Genomic DNA, 16318 nt, shown 5'->3' with positions numbered 1-16318 from the left:
GATTTATGTGCCTGACACAGAAAAGAAATTGTTCAGGAGTAATTAATCCTCATGAAAATATGATCCCATAGTCATAGAGACCTTCCCACGATTGTGATGTTTGAAGTGCTGGTTGCACAAATTATTGCTGTGCAAGAACACCATTTTTGCTAACCAATTAATGTTAATTCAGAGATCAGACTGATTTTAATGGAAATAGCTTGCAATTTTTAGAGCAAAATACCAGGCATGCCTAGTTAAAGATTTGCTGATCCCATTGTTTGTGTAGTATTTGAGGTTGAATTGCGCCAAGAGGAGACCTAACACACAGTCCAATTGTGGTGTTTTTTTCAGCCCTGGCGAATGTCAGCACATGTTAAAGGTGATGTGGCATTTTGCTGATCATCACTTTTTCCCTTGCAAGTGCAAAGCCACTCACTTGGCAGATAAACGATAAGAGAATTATATTTGCCAGATACTTGCCATGTTATTCATTTCTTTAACATATTCCATGGGAACCCAGAGTACTCCTTTTAGCTGTCAAGCTTTAGTGGAGGAGAGAAATTTGGGAAGCTTCACATTTAGTGGGGAGGGGCATTGGTCAGTGGTCAGTGTTTTGGAGGAATTGTGATATTAGATATTTCCTCCCTAGCTTGCAGAATTAATGATGTGAAAAGATTAAAAGTGCATGGAACTTGTAACAGCTCCATCGCCAAAATATACTAATGCAACTCCCAAATAATTGGCAGCAGATTGGTGGCCTCTAGGAAGGGAATTAAAAAGATTAGCAAGGTATTCAGTTGAAACCACATGGTCTCCGACCCTTTGAAACCTTATGGGGCAAGGAAAAGAATGTGTCCTGTTAGAAATGGGTGTCAAGCTCTTTCCTTGTTTGTGCTTCACTCAGTGTTTACACAATGTATTTTCCCATTGTTGTTCTGCTTTGTCCCATTTAGCTATAATTATACAAACCATTTTATAAGTGGTATGAAAACTAGTTTCATCCAGCTAAATATTTTAGGCAAGTCTAAGGCAGTTCATTGCTGTTGAAATTCAAAGCCCTTCAGCTCCTTTGAAACTCTAACCTTAAGCTCTAACATTTGCGGGGAGGGAGGGGGAGAGGTGATTATAATGGTAATGTGGAGCACTCTGTACCTGGAGCAGAGCTAAAGCACATCACGCCAAAGAGAAGAGCAAAATTAGATTAGAAATAGCTGGTTTACTACAGTAAGGCCTGATGGGTCCATCAGCCTATAGAAGTTCTGCTGGGTTCTACAGCTCCAGAGACGACTCTGTCTTCGATAGGGTAAATGCCCCTCCATGTCCAGCTGTGGACAGCCCAATAAAAACAATTATTAAAGCAGTTTTTTAATAATCCACACCCCTTTCCTCTTGGAGAGAGGAGGAAAGGCTAGACACCGTGGATGCTGGTTGTGTCGCCGCACTGATGGAAGGCACCCAGATATTAGAAAGGATTTAGGGGTCATTGTGGTCAAACAACTGAATGTGAGCTCCCAGGTTGAAGCTGTGGCAAAAAGAGCCAATGTGATTTTTGGGTGCATAAAGAAGGGAGTAGTGAGGAGGCAGGTTATTTTGCCTCTTTGGTGAAATTGATAGTAGAATACAAAAAACTTAATGATTAGGCTGCTGGTGTGCTGAGACCACTGGCTGTCATGCTTGCTGACCAATATTGTCTCCTTGTTTCTTTGTACTCCCCCGTTTGTTTCTGTATCCATCTGCTGTCTTGTCTTGTTATTTAGTATTTATTTATTTAGTCCCTGGGGGACTAGCTTGAAGGGGAAAGGAGTCCAGGAGAGCTGGCTGTATTTCAAGGAATCCCTGTTGAGGTTACAGGGACAAACCATCCCGATGTGTCGAAAGAATAGTAAATATGGCAGGTGACCAGCTTGGCTTAATGGTGAAATCCTAGCAGATCTTAAACATAAAAAAGAAGCTTACAAGAAGTGGAAGGTTGGACATATGACCAGGGAAGAGTATAAAAATATTGCTCGGGCATGTAGGAATGATATCAGGAGGGCCAAATCGCACCTGGAGCTGCAGCTAGCCAGAGATGTCAAGAGTAACAACAATGGTTTCTTCAGGTATGTTGGCAACAAGAAGAAAGCCAAGGAATGTGTGGGCCCCTTACTGAATGAGGGAGGCAACCTAGTGACAGAGGATGTGGAAAAAGCTAATGTACTCAATGCTTTTTTTGCCTCTGTTTTCACTAACAAGGTCAGCTCCCAGACTACTGCGCTGGGCATCACAAAATGGGGAAGAGATGGCCAGCCCTCTGTGGAGATAGAGGTGGTTAGGGACTATTTAGAAAAGCTGGACGTGCACAAGTCCATGGGGCCAGACGAGTTGCATCCGAGAGTGCTGAAGGAATTGGCGGCTGTGATTGCAGAGCCATTGGCCATTATCTTTGAAAACTCGTGGCGAACGGGAGAAGTCCCGGATGACTGGAAAAAGGCTAATGTAGTGCCAATCTTTAAAAAAGGGAAGAAGGAGGATCCTGGGAACTACAGGCCAGTCAGCCTCACCTCAGTCCCTGGAAAAATCATGGAGCAGGTCCTCAAAGAATCAATCCTGAAGCACTTGCATGAGAGGAAAGTTTTCAGGAACAGCCAGCATGGATTCACTAAGGGAAGGTCGTGCCTGACTAATCTAATCGCCTTTTATGATGAGATTACTGGTTTTGTGGATGAAGGGAAAGCAGTGGATGTATTGTTTCTTGACTTTAGCAAAGCTTTTGACATGGTCTCCCACAGTATTCTTGTCAGCAAGTTAAGGAAGTATGGGCTGGATGAATGCACTATAAGGTGGGTAGAAAGCTGGCTAGATTGTCGGGCTCAACGGGTAGTGATCAATGGCTCCATGTCTAGTTGGCAGCCGGTATCAAGTGGAGTGTCCCAAGGGTCGGTCCTGGGGCTGGTTTTGTTCAATATCTTCATAAATGATCTGGAGGATGGTGTGGATTGCACTCTCAGCAAATTTGCGGATGATACTAAACTGGGAGGAGTGGTAGATACGCTGGAGGGGAGGGATGGGATACAGAAGGACCTAGACAAATTGGAGGATTGGGCCAAAAGAAATCTGATGAGGTTCAATAAGGATAAGTGCAGGGTCCTGCACTTAGGACGGAAGAACCCAATGCACAGCTACAGACTAGGGACCGAATGGCTAGGCAGCAGTTCTGCGGAAAAGGACCTAGGGGTGACAGTGGACGAGAAGCTGGATATGAGTCAGCAGTGTGCCCTTGTTGCCAAGAAGGCCAATGGCATTTTGGGATGTATAAGTAGGGGCATAGCGAGCAGATCGAGGGATGTGATCGTTCCCCTCTATTCGACATTGGTGAGGCCTCATCTGGAGTACTGTGTCCAGTTTTGGGCCCCACACTTCAAGAAGGATGTGGATAAATTGGAGAGAGTCCAGCGAAGGGCAACAAAAATGATTAGGGGACTGGAACACATGACTTATGAGGAGAGGCTGAGGGAGCTGGGATTGTTTAGCCTGCAGAAGAGAAGAATGAGGGGGGATTTGATAGCTGCTTTCAACTACCTGAAAGGGGGTTTCAAAGAGGATGGCTCTAGACTGTTCTCAATGATAGCAGATGACAGAACGAGGAGTTCTCAAGTTGCAGTGGGGGAGGTTTAGATTGGATATTAGGAAAAACTTTTTCACTAAGAGGGTGGTGAAACACTGGAATGCGTTACCTAGGGAGGTGGTAGAATCTCCTTCCTTAGAGGTTTTTAAGGTCAGGCTTGACAAAGCCCTGGCTGGGATGATTTAACTGGGAATTGGTCCTGCTTCGAGCAGGGGGTTGGACTAGATGACCTTCTGGGGTCCCTTCCAACCCTGATATTCTATGATTCTATGATTCTATTATTTAGATTGTAAGCCTATTGGGTTAGGGCCTGTCTTTTTGTTCTGTGTTTGTACAGCATCTACCAGGCAATACGATAATACAAATAACTATAATACTGATTACAGTTCTGGTGTCCACATTTTAAAAAGAATATTGACAAATTGGAGAGGGTGCAGAAAAGAGCCACACAAATAATTTGAGGGCTGGAGGAAACGCCTTATAGTGAGATGCTTAAAGCTCTCAATCTGTTTATTTTATCAAAAAGAAGCTTGAGAGGCAACTTGATTACAGCGTATGAGTACCTTCATGGGGAGAAAACACTGGGTATTAAAGGGCTCTTCAATTTAGTGGAAAAGAGAAAACAAAAGCCAGTGGCTGGCAACTGAATCCATGCAAATACAAACGAGAAATAAGGCACAAATTTGGGTGACAAACCACTGGGGAACAAACTGCAAAGGGAAGTGTTGGATTCTCCGTCTCCTGATGTCTTCAAATCAAGACTGGATACCTTTCTGGAAAGTCTGTGTTAGCCAAACATACACCCTTGGGCTCAGTACAAGGACAGCTGGGTGTAAGGTTATGGCCTGGGCTATACAGGAGGTTAGTCTAGATGATCTAATGATTCCTTCTGACTTAACATCTAAGAATATATGAAACCACGGTGATGGGTGCACAGTTTAAGAACGCAAAGAGAACAGAATAGAATATGCATTCTCCAGCCATTCCCAGGGATGGAGTCCACAGCCCTTTGGATGATGTGATAAAGAGGTATGATAAAGGGAGTGGGAGAGGGAGGAGGATGTTCAGGAAATATTGTGTCAGGGGCCATTGACCGCTGAAAACATCAGTGGTGGGCCATACACGTTCAACTCACCTGCTGGGGGGGCTCAGAGGCTCGGGGCTTCCCCCCACAGTGGGGCGAGCCAGCGCTCGCGGCTCCAGCCCCACGGTGGGGAGCCGAAACTCGGCACCCCTCCATGAGGACTGGCTCGCCCTGCCATGGTGGGGGAAGCCCTGAGTCCCTCTCCCTCTCCCCAGTGGATGAGTTGGACATGTGTGGCCCGCAAAACAGATTAAAATGAGCAAGGGGCTGGATCCGGCCCACAGGCCGTAGGGTCCCCACCCCTGCTCTAGACAGTAAGGACAATTCTTTCAAAAGCAGCCCCTAGGTTTGGTTGCTTCTGTTTTGGGAGGACTGATCTGAGGCACCCTCGGCGTGATTTTCAGAAGTGCTTAGCCCCCCCCACCCCAGCTGTAATTCCTGGGAGCGGTGGGTGTCCAGCACCTCTGAAAATGTCTGTCTCTCATTAGATTGTGAGCTGCATAAGGCAGGGACTGGGACCTTCCCTTCTGTTTGGAAAGCTCCTAGCCCGTTATGCCACTACAACTAATAATACAGATTTTTGTGAAAGGAAGCTGGATATGAGCCAGCAGTGTGCCCTTGTTGCCAAGAAGGCCAATGGCATTTTGGGATGTATAAGTAGGGGCATAGCGAGCAGATCGAGGGACGTGATCATCCTCCTCTATTCGACATTGGTGAGGCCTCATCTGGAGTACTGTGTCCAGTTTTGGGCCCCACACTACAAGAAGGATGTGGATAAATTGGAGAGAGTCCAGCGAAGGGCAACAAAAATGATTAGGGGTCTGGAACACATGACTTATGAGGAGAGGCTGAGGGAACTGGGATTGTTTAGTCTGCAGAAGAGAAGAATGAGGGGGGATTTGATAGCTGCTTTCAACTACCTGAGAGGTAGTTCCAGAGAGGATGGTTCTAGACTATTCTCAGTGGTGGAAGAGGACAGGACAAGGAGTAATGGTCTCAAGTTGCAGTGGGGGAGGTTCAGGTTGGATATTAGGAAAAACTTTTTCACTAGGAGGGTGGTGAAACACTGGAATGCGTTGCCTAGGGAGGTGGTGGAATCTCCTTCCTTAGAAGTTTTTAAGGTCAGGCTTGACAAAGCCCTGGCTGGGATGATTTAATTGGGTATGGGTCCTGCTTTTGAGCAGGGGGTTGGACTAGATGACCTCCTGAGGTCCCTTCCAATCCTGATATTCTATGATTCTATGATTCTATGAAGGATGGTCTTGTGGCTAAGGCCATGAGCAGGCTCCCTGTGTGACCTGAAGCAACTCACTTAATTGCTCTGTGCTCAATTGCTCATCTGTAAAAGGGGGATAATAATGCTTCCCTCCTTTGCAGCAGTGTTGTGAGGAGAAATCTGCTGTTCTCTGTGAGGCGCTCGGATTGTACAGTGCCAAGCACCAGGGAAAAGTCTATTCCTAAATAGGTGTCTAGATGTAGCCAACCATGGAAGAAAATGTTGGTCTGGGTGACTTGCCCAAGGTCACACAGTGAGTCAGTGTAAATGATAGGAATAGAACCCAGTCCTGATATATGATCTCCAACTACAACCATTACACAGGACCAGGTATCTGAAATGTGGACTTGCTTTGTTGCTCTGCCAACTAGTGACTTAGGGCTTGTTTACACAGAGCCTTAGTGTATGGCAAATCAAGGTGTGAATCTACAGCGCAGTAGCTTGCTGCACACTAACTGGTTGTGTGGACCCTGCTACTGTGCACTAAAAGGTCTCTGGTGTGCTTTGATGAACTAGCAGTGTTATGTTTCAGCAACACCCAGAAACATTAGATAAAAACATAAAATGCTCTTGCTGGAAGATGGCAACATAACTCTTCTTTGTTGCTTAGAATGCAGAAAACACAAGAGCCCCAAAACAGAGAGAAACAAAGCAGGCTGCTCCCTAAAAATAGAGTGGCACAACTCACCTAGCTTACTGCCTACAAACTGATTCTTCCCTACAGAGCCCGCTAGCCTGCAAGGGTATAGAGTGGCAGCTTGTGATTTTTACAGTTTTCAATATACCACAAGCAGTACCCCAAAGCACATAACAGAACTTTTACTGCCTGGTAGCAGAGTCCACACAACCAGTTAGTGCCCAGCAAGCTAGGAGCACTGTCGATTTACACCCCAACTTGCCATGCACTAGGGGCTTGCCATGCACTACCACTTTTGTAGTATAATTTATGTCATTCGGGGGTGTTTAAAAAAAACACCGACATGGAGAACAGGACAATGCTTTTTGTAGATCAGTTCTGTGTATTGAACTAAAAAGAGGAAGAAAAAGACCAGTGGAAAAGGGGACTGACTGCAAATGAATTTTTCAAAAGAAATGTAGGTGCTTAGGAGCCTCAGTCTCACTGAAAGTTAATGTGCCTTAGGCTTCTAGGTGCCTAAGTCACTTTAGAAATGGGGTGCAGGTGCCTAAGTCACTTACGCACTTTTTGACAAATGTTACCCTATATCTCTTGAGGGGCAGGAGAAGCGGGGAGAGAGAAAGTTGGCAGGGCTGACTCTTAGAGAGGCCAGATGGTTTATAAAACATGTCTGACCAGCCTGATTAAATTTCTCATGACGGAGTACTAAATAGGGACAATAAATGGGCTTGTCATTGTCTCCTTGCCGACAGACATGGTAGAAATTGAAAGTAGCAAAAAAAAAATCTGGGACACTCTGAGAGCGCCTGAGCCTAGCCACTCGGAGAGTTGTGAATGGAGCTTTTGATGGCTGTACTCTTGGCTTTTAAACAAAGCATGATTTGCCTGGTATCACTTTCTAGTTTAAAGCATCGGTGTCCCACTTTTTCATGTCAAATGTCAATGGCAAAAGGGAGAGACTGGCTGGGAGGTATGAATGGCAGTGCTGCCTTTGCATTGTTTAAGGTCCCAGAGAGGGTCATTTTTATAATAGCGCAATAGCCATTTACCCTCTTTTGACATAACTATAGCACTGAGGTTGCTAATCGCTGCATTGCTCATTCCTCATGCTCCTGCCGTTGGCTGGTGATAGTTATCACTTTCTCTCTTATTTTACTAGTTTAGCAATGAAGACAGGAGTCAGATGACTGTTGAAAGTTTAAAGAGCACATAAATCTGAAATCATACTGCTGTCTGGAAAAAAATTATCTACAAGTAACAGCTAGCATGACTGTAACAGAAAGAGATTAGGGGAAGAGAACTATTTTCCTCTAATTTGTTTACTTTGTGTTTTTTGTATAACCTGTTGTTTGTGTTTCAATCTTCCTCAGTGCAACGTGGGAGAGAGGAACATTTCTGAATGTAGGAGAATGTAGTTGTCAAATCACACAATGGTAGGGGGATCAGAGGCTGGTACATGCAGTGGTGCAAAGAGCTTTGAACTCATTTCTTTCAAGCACCTAGATTTCAAGTGGACTCTTGATGGTGTCCTTTTAACTGATATTTATTTTGTAGGCAGGGTACTGTCTTTCTAAAGAAATAAACTGAATCAAGCGCAAAAGTTGATTTCCTTACCTTTCTAAGATTTGTATGCAAACTCTCCTTTGAAAATTGGTCAGTTCAATATTTAATATTATCCCAAATACATATTCAATGTCCCTATGGATGGGACTTTGTAATACTACTACTTAGTCCTTCTGTAGTGCCCTCCCTCTGGGGATCTTGCACAGTCACAAACATGAATGCACTGATACTCAGAATACCCTTGTTAGAGAAGTATTGTTGTCCCCATGGGGAAACTGAGGTATGGAGCGGTTAAGTGATTTGCCCTAGATTATGTGACAAATCAGTGACAGACCAAGTAACAGAATTAATGTGTCCTGCTTCCTCTGCCTTAGCCATAATTCCTTCTGTATAATCAGTACAAATGGGAAGGATAATCTCATGCTTAAAACACAGGCATGGACAGAGTCAGCAAGTCAGGGTCCAATTATCTCTGTACTGACTCCCTATGTGACCTTGGGAAGTCACCTAATTTTTCTGTGCCTCAGTTTCCTCCACTTGAAAATTTCTCTATCTCCAGGTGTGACGTTGTGACGCTTAACTCATTGTCATTTCTGGAACATATTGAGATACTCAGATGTTGCGGTGCAAATTAAAGTACATTTCCCTAGCGTAGCAGCAAAGTCTCTGGGCAGGTTGACACTATGGGGCTAAGTCGACCTAAGTTATGCAACTCCAGCTACATGAATAACATAGCTGGAATCGACGTACCTTAGGTTGACTTATTGCAGTGTCTACTTACCTTATGCTATTGCAGTGATTTACCTTATGCTTCTCTTTCTGGTGGAGTACTGGAGTCAATGGGAGAGCGATCAGCAGTCGATCTAGACCCGCTAAATCGACCCCTGGTGGATCAATCGCCGCATGTCAATCTCCCGATAAGTGGAGACAAACCCGCTGATTAGAGTAGATGATTTTGATGTCTAACATAGGCACTCTCAATGTACCACTTCCTTGGATGGTTATCTCTACTAGTCTTTTTTCTGTATATATTTTCTGTACATACAGCCATGTTGTCTTAATAAAAAAATTTTGGCAGATATATACTACTCTTCCTGTGTTGTGGAGGTTTTTATTCACTTCTGATTGTCCTTTAAACTACAGGTATGGCATGAATTGCTTGATCCAGTTTGAAGATTTTGCCAATGCCAACGCTTTCCGTCTTCTCAACAAATACCGCAACAGATATTGTACATTCAACGATGACATTCAGGGTAAGTGCCTGTGAAATCCTGACCGATTCACAGGGAAATGCAACTGAGTTCACAAGGCCATTAAATAGACTGAGCTCAAATTTCCACTGAGCCTGATAGCGCTTATATCAAGCAATAACAATGTAAACAAAAGCACAGAAATGTATTTTAAAAAGCGTGCCTGCCATTTCCAGTAACCTAGCTGCTGTGCAAATTTCTGCAGCAGTTGTCACTGCGATAAAATGTACCATGTATGCTCTCCCAGTGTTTTAGTTAGTTCAGAGAGTTGACTTAATTTTCTGCATTCTGGTTGAGACAATAAAAATTATACTTCGCAGTTATGTAGGGCTTTTAGTCTTCAAATGCTGTCTCTGAAAAAGAGTGAAAGGAAATGCCAGTACCAGTTTCGCACAAGGCCTGTCCCTACACAAGGTGCTTCCCAGAGGTATCTATGTACACACTCCTTCCAGCAACATCCTGCAATGCTGTCTAACAGGTCCTTCGCAGCCATGAAGGTCCAAGAGCAATCAGGCCCCCGAGGGACTTTGGGGGATGAAGGTGTATGGGAGAGAGAGGTAGAATGAGCAGTCATCCTGGAAGAAGCATGTTCTGAGGAGGGATTTGGTGGAGACATGTCAGACTGGGAAAGAGAGACGTGGAGTAAAGGGGAAGAAGTCCAAGTGACAAAGAGTAGGAGAAGGACACAAAAGGGGATGGTAGGTCCATGCAGCTTGAGTGGAGTTAAGAGGACAGAGGAAGGAGGTAAGAACAGACCAGGAAGTGGGAGCCAAATTTTGCAAGGCCTTGAGAGCCAGGACAAAGCTTAAAGTTTGATTTTTTTTTATTGTTTTTTTTTTTGCGGGGGGAAATGTGGAGCTAGTAAAGAGATTAATGGGCTTGGTTGGAGCACAGGGGGAATGGACTGAAGAGGGGTGAGATGGGTGTCTGGGGGATGGGGGAGAGATCAGTAAGCCAGAGGAGAGGGCTCAGATGCTGTGGTGATAAGTATCTAGACAGAGCGCAAAGGAGAAAATTGTGGCCCAGACAAGGGATTTTGGTGAGGGGGCTAGAGAGGGTTAGGCAGATTTTTTTGAGATTTGCAAAGGGAAAAGGGGCAGGATTTGGTGACTGTCAGTGTGAGGGAAGAGAGGAAGGAGATGAAAAGGACATGGTAGCTCTGAGACTGGGGGACAGGGCAGATGGTGGGGAGAGTCCATCTAGGGAGAGGATTAACACCGTCTCTGAGGAGACCCCACAGTTGAGTGCCTGGGAGCAAACTCTGGGTCTAACTCGCCAGGGCACCCCCTGGCAGCACTGCTGGTGTGGTTCCACTGCGAAGGACAGCAGGATTTGGGGGTGGCCCAGCGGGGTTCTGCCAGCACACAGGTATTGGCTGGTCCCCTCAGTTAGGCACGTGCAGTTGCACATGTGCATCTTTGAAGATCTGGACCTTAGGAAATTGGCTCATAGGCAAAAATCCCCACATGCTAACGCAATAGACACTGCCCGCTTTCCAAACTTCCTGATCTCCCCTACAACAAAGCACACAGCTGGGGCTGGTTACATTGTAGCAGATAAGGAAACCACTGCTCATTAATCATTTGGGTAGCCATGAGCTGAGTCAGGGAAGCTAACCATTGTCTTGTGGGTTTATGAGGTTGGCTTTTAATTGTATGTCAGACAGCAAAAGGTGGGGAGGACAAGTCCAGAAGTGTGTGTGAATGCGTCGCAGGAAGCTTCTTCTAGGCCTCTCTACATTCAGTTACACTCACTTGGACTCATACTGTCTTGTAATTCTCATCCCCTTACCCATCCCTTCTGAATTTGGCCACTGAGTCTAAGCCAGGATAACCTGTATACCACAGAGGTGTAGCGCAGGTGTGGGATAAAGTAGGGGGAGTCTGACTTTAATTCATACCCTCCTGTTTTCTGCTTTTCCTGCCTTTCTTCTGATCCCTTTGTATCTCAGGCCTTGTCTACATTTCAAAGTTGTGCCAATTTAACTTAAATCGGGTTTTAAATGATTTAGTTAAACCAGTGCTCAGCCCTGTGCGTAGACACTCTTGCTTCAGTTTAGCTCAAGTCATTAAGGAATAGATTTACTTCAACCTGAATTCTACTTATATGTATTTAACTTAACAGTGTCCATACAGGGGTTTGCACGGGTTTAACAAAATCAGATTTAAAAACACGCTGTTAGCTAAAATGGTGCAACCAGGCTAGAGTTGCACCAGTTCAAGCTTCTTGGCCAAAGTCACAGGGGAAATTCACCATCAGTAAGTGGATATGAATCTAAGGCCTGGTAAACACGTAAGAGTTAGGTTGGTATAGCTGTGTCAGGCAGGGGTGTGAAAAAAACCACATCTCTATGCTACCCCCAGTGTAGACAAAGCTATGTTGACAGAAGAGTGCTGCTGTCACCATAACTACCATCGTTTGGGGAGGCAGTACAGCCGTGGAAAACCCCATTCCATTGGAGTAGGCCGCATCTACACCGCAGGGTTGTCCCGATTTAGTCTCTGTAGTGGAGATCCAGCCAAACAGGAATCCGAGAGGCTGAGCAGGTCTGACGAACGCCCATACTGAAGGTGTGTGAAGAATGTATAAATCCCACCTCTCAGAATCCCTTCGGCCTCCCTTTCTTTGCCCCTGGGTGGCTGAGAGAAAAGACACCATCTCCTGAAAGATGAATTCCCACCGTTGTTTGGTTAACAATACTGACTTCCTTCAGAGAGCATCCTAACACAACACAGTGAGAGTGACTTCGAGGATAAAAACCCTTCTCCTGCCCTGGCCGGCCTGCTAATGGGGAGTGGGAAGTTTGCCATGTATGTATCACAGACTGGGAAGAGGTGATTGTTTTTATTATGAAACCCATTAGCCCAGGCCTGAGGCAGGGGCTGGCTCACAATGCCCTGCTGTGTGGGAGTTCCCCATTCAGGGACTGCTCCTCATTTCTCCCTGGGGGAGATGACATCACTGCTTTCCCAGCCTGGTCTCGGTTCATTCATGGGGCAGCAGCTGGGATTTCAGCTACAAGGGATTATTTTTTGACTGTTCCCTCACCCCGTTGAAAAGTCAGGGATGTGCTAAGCAGCAGGATAGAGAGGCAACGGGAATATCCTACCCTTCTGTGGTTTGTGTACATCCCTGACCCACAGACAATGGGGAAGAGAGAGGAGACAATTCAGAACTCCTGCAGTGGGATAAGTGTTGTGCACTATTGAGACAGGGCTCCGTACGTTTCTGCCTCATCACTATATAGAGGAAAGCACCTGTTGAATTAAGCAGAAGCCCATCAGAGCCCTTCCTCATGCCAAGGCTAAAGCTACATGGCCACGTGCCTCGTTCACTGTGCACTGAAGTGTGTGATGATCCAGTGCCATCAAAACCAATAGAAGTCTTTCTGTGGACTTCAATGTGGGTGGCCTGGCTTACACCGCTGAAATTTTTGTGCAACCAGCACACAGTTTTCTATGTCTTGGAAAATTTTACACAACAATGGATCAAAGGAACAGGTCTTGCCAGGGCCCCTTGCTTTGCTTCAGTGAAGGTACCTGTCACATGGATCAGGGCCAAGAAGCTCCACTTATTTGCAGCACACAAAGAATACAGATGACTTTCATGGGCTCTGATCATCTGCCATGCCCAGAGAAGTACCTAGTAGAAGTGGTTGCTGTGCAAAGTGTATCTATGGTTGCAGAAAAAAATATCATGTGCTCTTGACAAGTCGTTTATAGCATTTGATCATGTAATGAAGGGACTGTATCATGCATATAGACATAGGGGCAGAGATAAGGTGGCGTGGCTGTCCCTACTTTGGCATTTCTTTACTTTTGAGTAACGTGGATGTTCTCTTTACATTAGTTTTTTGATGGAATAATAATATTTACTAAGATTTTTCAAAAGTGACCATTGATTTTGGGTGCTTCTATTTCTGGGTGTCCTTATGTCCAGCCTGATTTTCAGAAAGAGCAGCAAACCTACCCTCTGCAAATGAGACCTCTTCAAGGTGTCTGAGGATGAAAACCCCAAATCACTAGCCACTTCTGAAAATCCTGGCCATTTATATAAAGTAGTTGCAGAATGAAACTGGAATGTACTCTGTGCACAGGGATCATTTCGTTCCTCAGAACTTCTTTATGCCGGCTCAGAGTCCTTGGACTATAGGAGAATGCTGCTTCCAGGTCTTAGCTGAGATGAGAGGTGTGTTTATTGCAGCCGTCCCAATCTGAATCCCTCAACTGTTTGGGTGGGTTGGACTCCAGAGCTCCACGCTGTGGCCCAGGCTGAAGGCACAGGTCCACTGACCAAGCAGAATCGGACAAGTGTCTGGCAATGTGCTCTGTAATTTCAGCAGATTGAACTGTACGGTATCTTATTTTGTTGTTTCAGCTGACATGGACTATGCACTGATCATTATGACAGGAAACTAAGAGGGAAGAGAAGCAGAATAGGAAGAGAGCACTGGAAGATATAATGCTATAAACAGAGCAAGCTATGTGCTGTTGGACAGCTTCTGAACAGGGTAATGTCCCTGTAGGGACCTTCCCATCCTTCGTGGGAAGGCAAAGGGGGAGATTTTTTCTCAGTCCTGCCGGGATTCTCCATTATCCTGCCCCTTCTGGCCTGCTGTGCTCTTGACATGTTAAAAAGTTGTTTGACACCCGGTCTCAACACTGACACTCCTATTGCAGTTTTGTCCCCTGGCAAGGTTGCTTCTCCCTTCCTTTGAAGGGAATGAGGTTTAATCTCTTCAATGTCACTGATGAGCTGGGCAGCTCTTCCCCCACCTTGCTAAATGCTCTGCCTCTCCAGTGGTCCCAAGCCTGTCACACTAGAGAGTGAAGGGTCTGAACTAGCATCCTCTGAGCATCAGCATGTTACTGTGCTGCTAGATCACTGGGCCTGACTGACTCCATACCATTTCATGGTTTATTTTTTAACCTTTTATCTAGATCCTCTTTGGGAAGAGTAACAGCACTCTGGTTACACTGAGAGACTTTGAGATTAGGAGGTCAAACTGAAAATATTCAGAGATCTTCACCTCACTTTAATTTTGCTGTGTTTTACTTTCAATTATGTATTTGGATTGCATCTGGGATGGCTACTCTCCGTTCTCCAGTAACCATCTGAATGGCAAAGGCTGCAGACGATTAATATGAGGGAAGGTTTGGAAAAGCTGCACAGCTGGGGCTTGTTTGCTCCACATCCATAAAATCGCATATTTTCGGCTGCCCTTTCACGAAGCAGTTAAAAATGGCATTTGCTATTCCCTTGTCCCTGATATTTGCTAAGGGTCAGATTCTTGAGAGGCTTTGGTGGAGTGAACTAGGAGGAGGAGGAGAGCCCGGGTTAGTGATTAGAATTTTGAGTGTCAGCTCCTTCCACCAGGTGCATTGGACATGGTGATTAAGGGAGATACAAAGGCTGCTAGGGAGTATCACTGTACCGAAGGTCAAGGTAATGTGATGAAGTGTCGTGTGCGTGTGTGAGTGACTGCTCCTGTTGGATGGAATTGGAACTGCTCAATTGTTTGTCATAGGCCCTGTGCAGCTAATAGCTATTGGAGATCCCCCCTGAGCTCAAGTGGTAGGATCTGTGCTTTTGGAGCAGGAGGCTCTGAGTTCTGCCCCACTGGCTCTGCAATGGTGTGCAGCAGAGCATCCGCTGGGTACTTCCAGAGGCCCTGGACTTGCTACAGTAGACAGAGTGGCAGCCCTGCTCCCTGTGCTGCTTACTGCTGGGCCGGCTAGGGTGTGTATTTCCAGTTATTCAGGCAACAGGGTGGCAATTGGCCCCAAATTGTGGCTGCTTTATGCACCTTTCTCTTGCTTATCCTCCTGTACTTAGACGTGGGGCCCATATGGGAGGGATATAAACACAGCCCAGAGGCATGCAAAGAGGTGACCTCTCTTCTCCCACAATGTCTCCTTGTGCATCTGCTGAGATGCCCAAAGCCCCTCCACTCCCACACACCATTCTCCTGGGCAGGATCAGTCCCATAGCCAGCCCATTACAATGTGAACGTCCTTCCTCTCCTCCTTTATTCTGTCGCAGCAGAGTAACTGGTTCAGAAGACCATGGAGAAAAGAGCAGCTCCAGGACTCAAAGCAAAAAGAAACTATTCTGCCCAAAAGTATTGGAACTAGACTGTGGTTAAAGACGAAAGGATCGCTGTTCATGCCAATTCTTTGGGTGTCACTTAATTAACCGCTAGTGTCTGTCATGCTGGAACGATTGTAACATCAGCACTAGGCCTAACTCTCCCTTGAACTCTGATCCCATCTCTGCCTCTGACTCATTGTGTAACCTTTCCATAACTGCTTTCCCAATTTGCAAACTTGGGTTAATATTTGCCTTCCCCACATGGGTGTTTCTGGGCTTAATTGTTTAATGCCTGTCCAATGCCCCGAAGATGTAATTTTCTGTATATAATTGTGAGGGGTGTGACCCTCTGTGCCTGCTTTTCCACTAACGCAACTCCATTGACATCATGTGCTGTTATTCCCGATTTACACCAATGCGAGAGGAGAATCAGGTGTTGAGTATTTTAGCCCTCAATGAGAACAATATTCAGAAATGGCCTCTGGGCTTCTTCTTACTAGACTGGCTTTGGTGCCTGTATCAGCTTTGTTTTTAAGCATAAGACACCATTTTCTTTTCCTGACACTTTCTCTGGACTCCCAGGAGGGGCTCCTGAGGGTTGGTCAGCTATTTAGTGATACTCTGTTGAGCTTTCCATTCAAGACTGAAGAACAACATGATTTATGAACATTCACCCTTCTGTCTCCGCACCTTCCCCTACCCCCACCTCAAAACCAGACTAGCCAACCTGGCCCTCATTCAGTAATTACTTCAGGAAGTAGTTATCTGAAATAATGACATTCAATCTGTTTGGAAAACAGAGAGACCAACTTGCTGAAGGCCTTTTTCTTGC

General features: G+C 45.5%; 1 protein-coding gene across 1 annotated transcript in view; it reads left to right on the top strand.

Moving 5' to 3' along the window:
* ME3 (malic enzyme 3) overlaps positions 1-16318 on the top strand; it is a 181887-nt gene that overhangs the window by 144968 nt on the left and 20601 nt on the right. Inside the window, exon 7 of the mRNA XM_073336618.2 lies at positions 9290-9399. Within this exon, the coding sequence (XP_073192719.1) occupies positions 9290-9399 (110 nt within the window). The remainder of the gene's footprint in view (positions 1-9289; positions 9400-16318) is intronic.

The sequence above is a fragment of the Lepidochelys kempii genome, chromosome 1 (genome assembly GCF_965140285.1).
Source record: "Lepidochelys kempii isolate rLepKem1 chromosome 1, rLepKem1.hap1, whole genome shotgun sequence".
NCBI classification, from domain to species: Eukaryota; Metazoa; Chordata; order Testudines; family Cheloniidae; genus Lepidochelys; species Lepidochelys kempii.
This window is presented reverse-complemented; position numbering and strand designations above follow the sequence as displayed.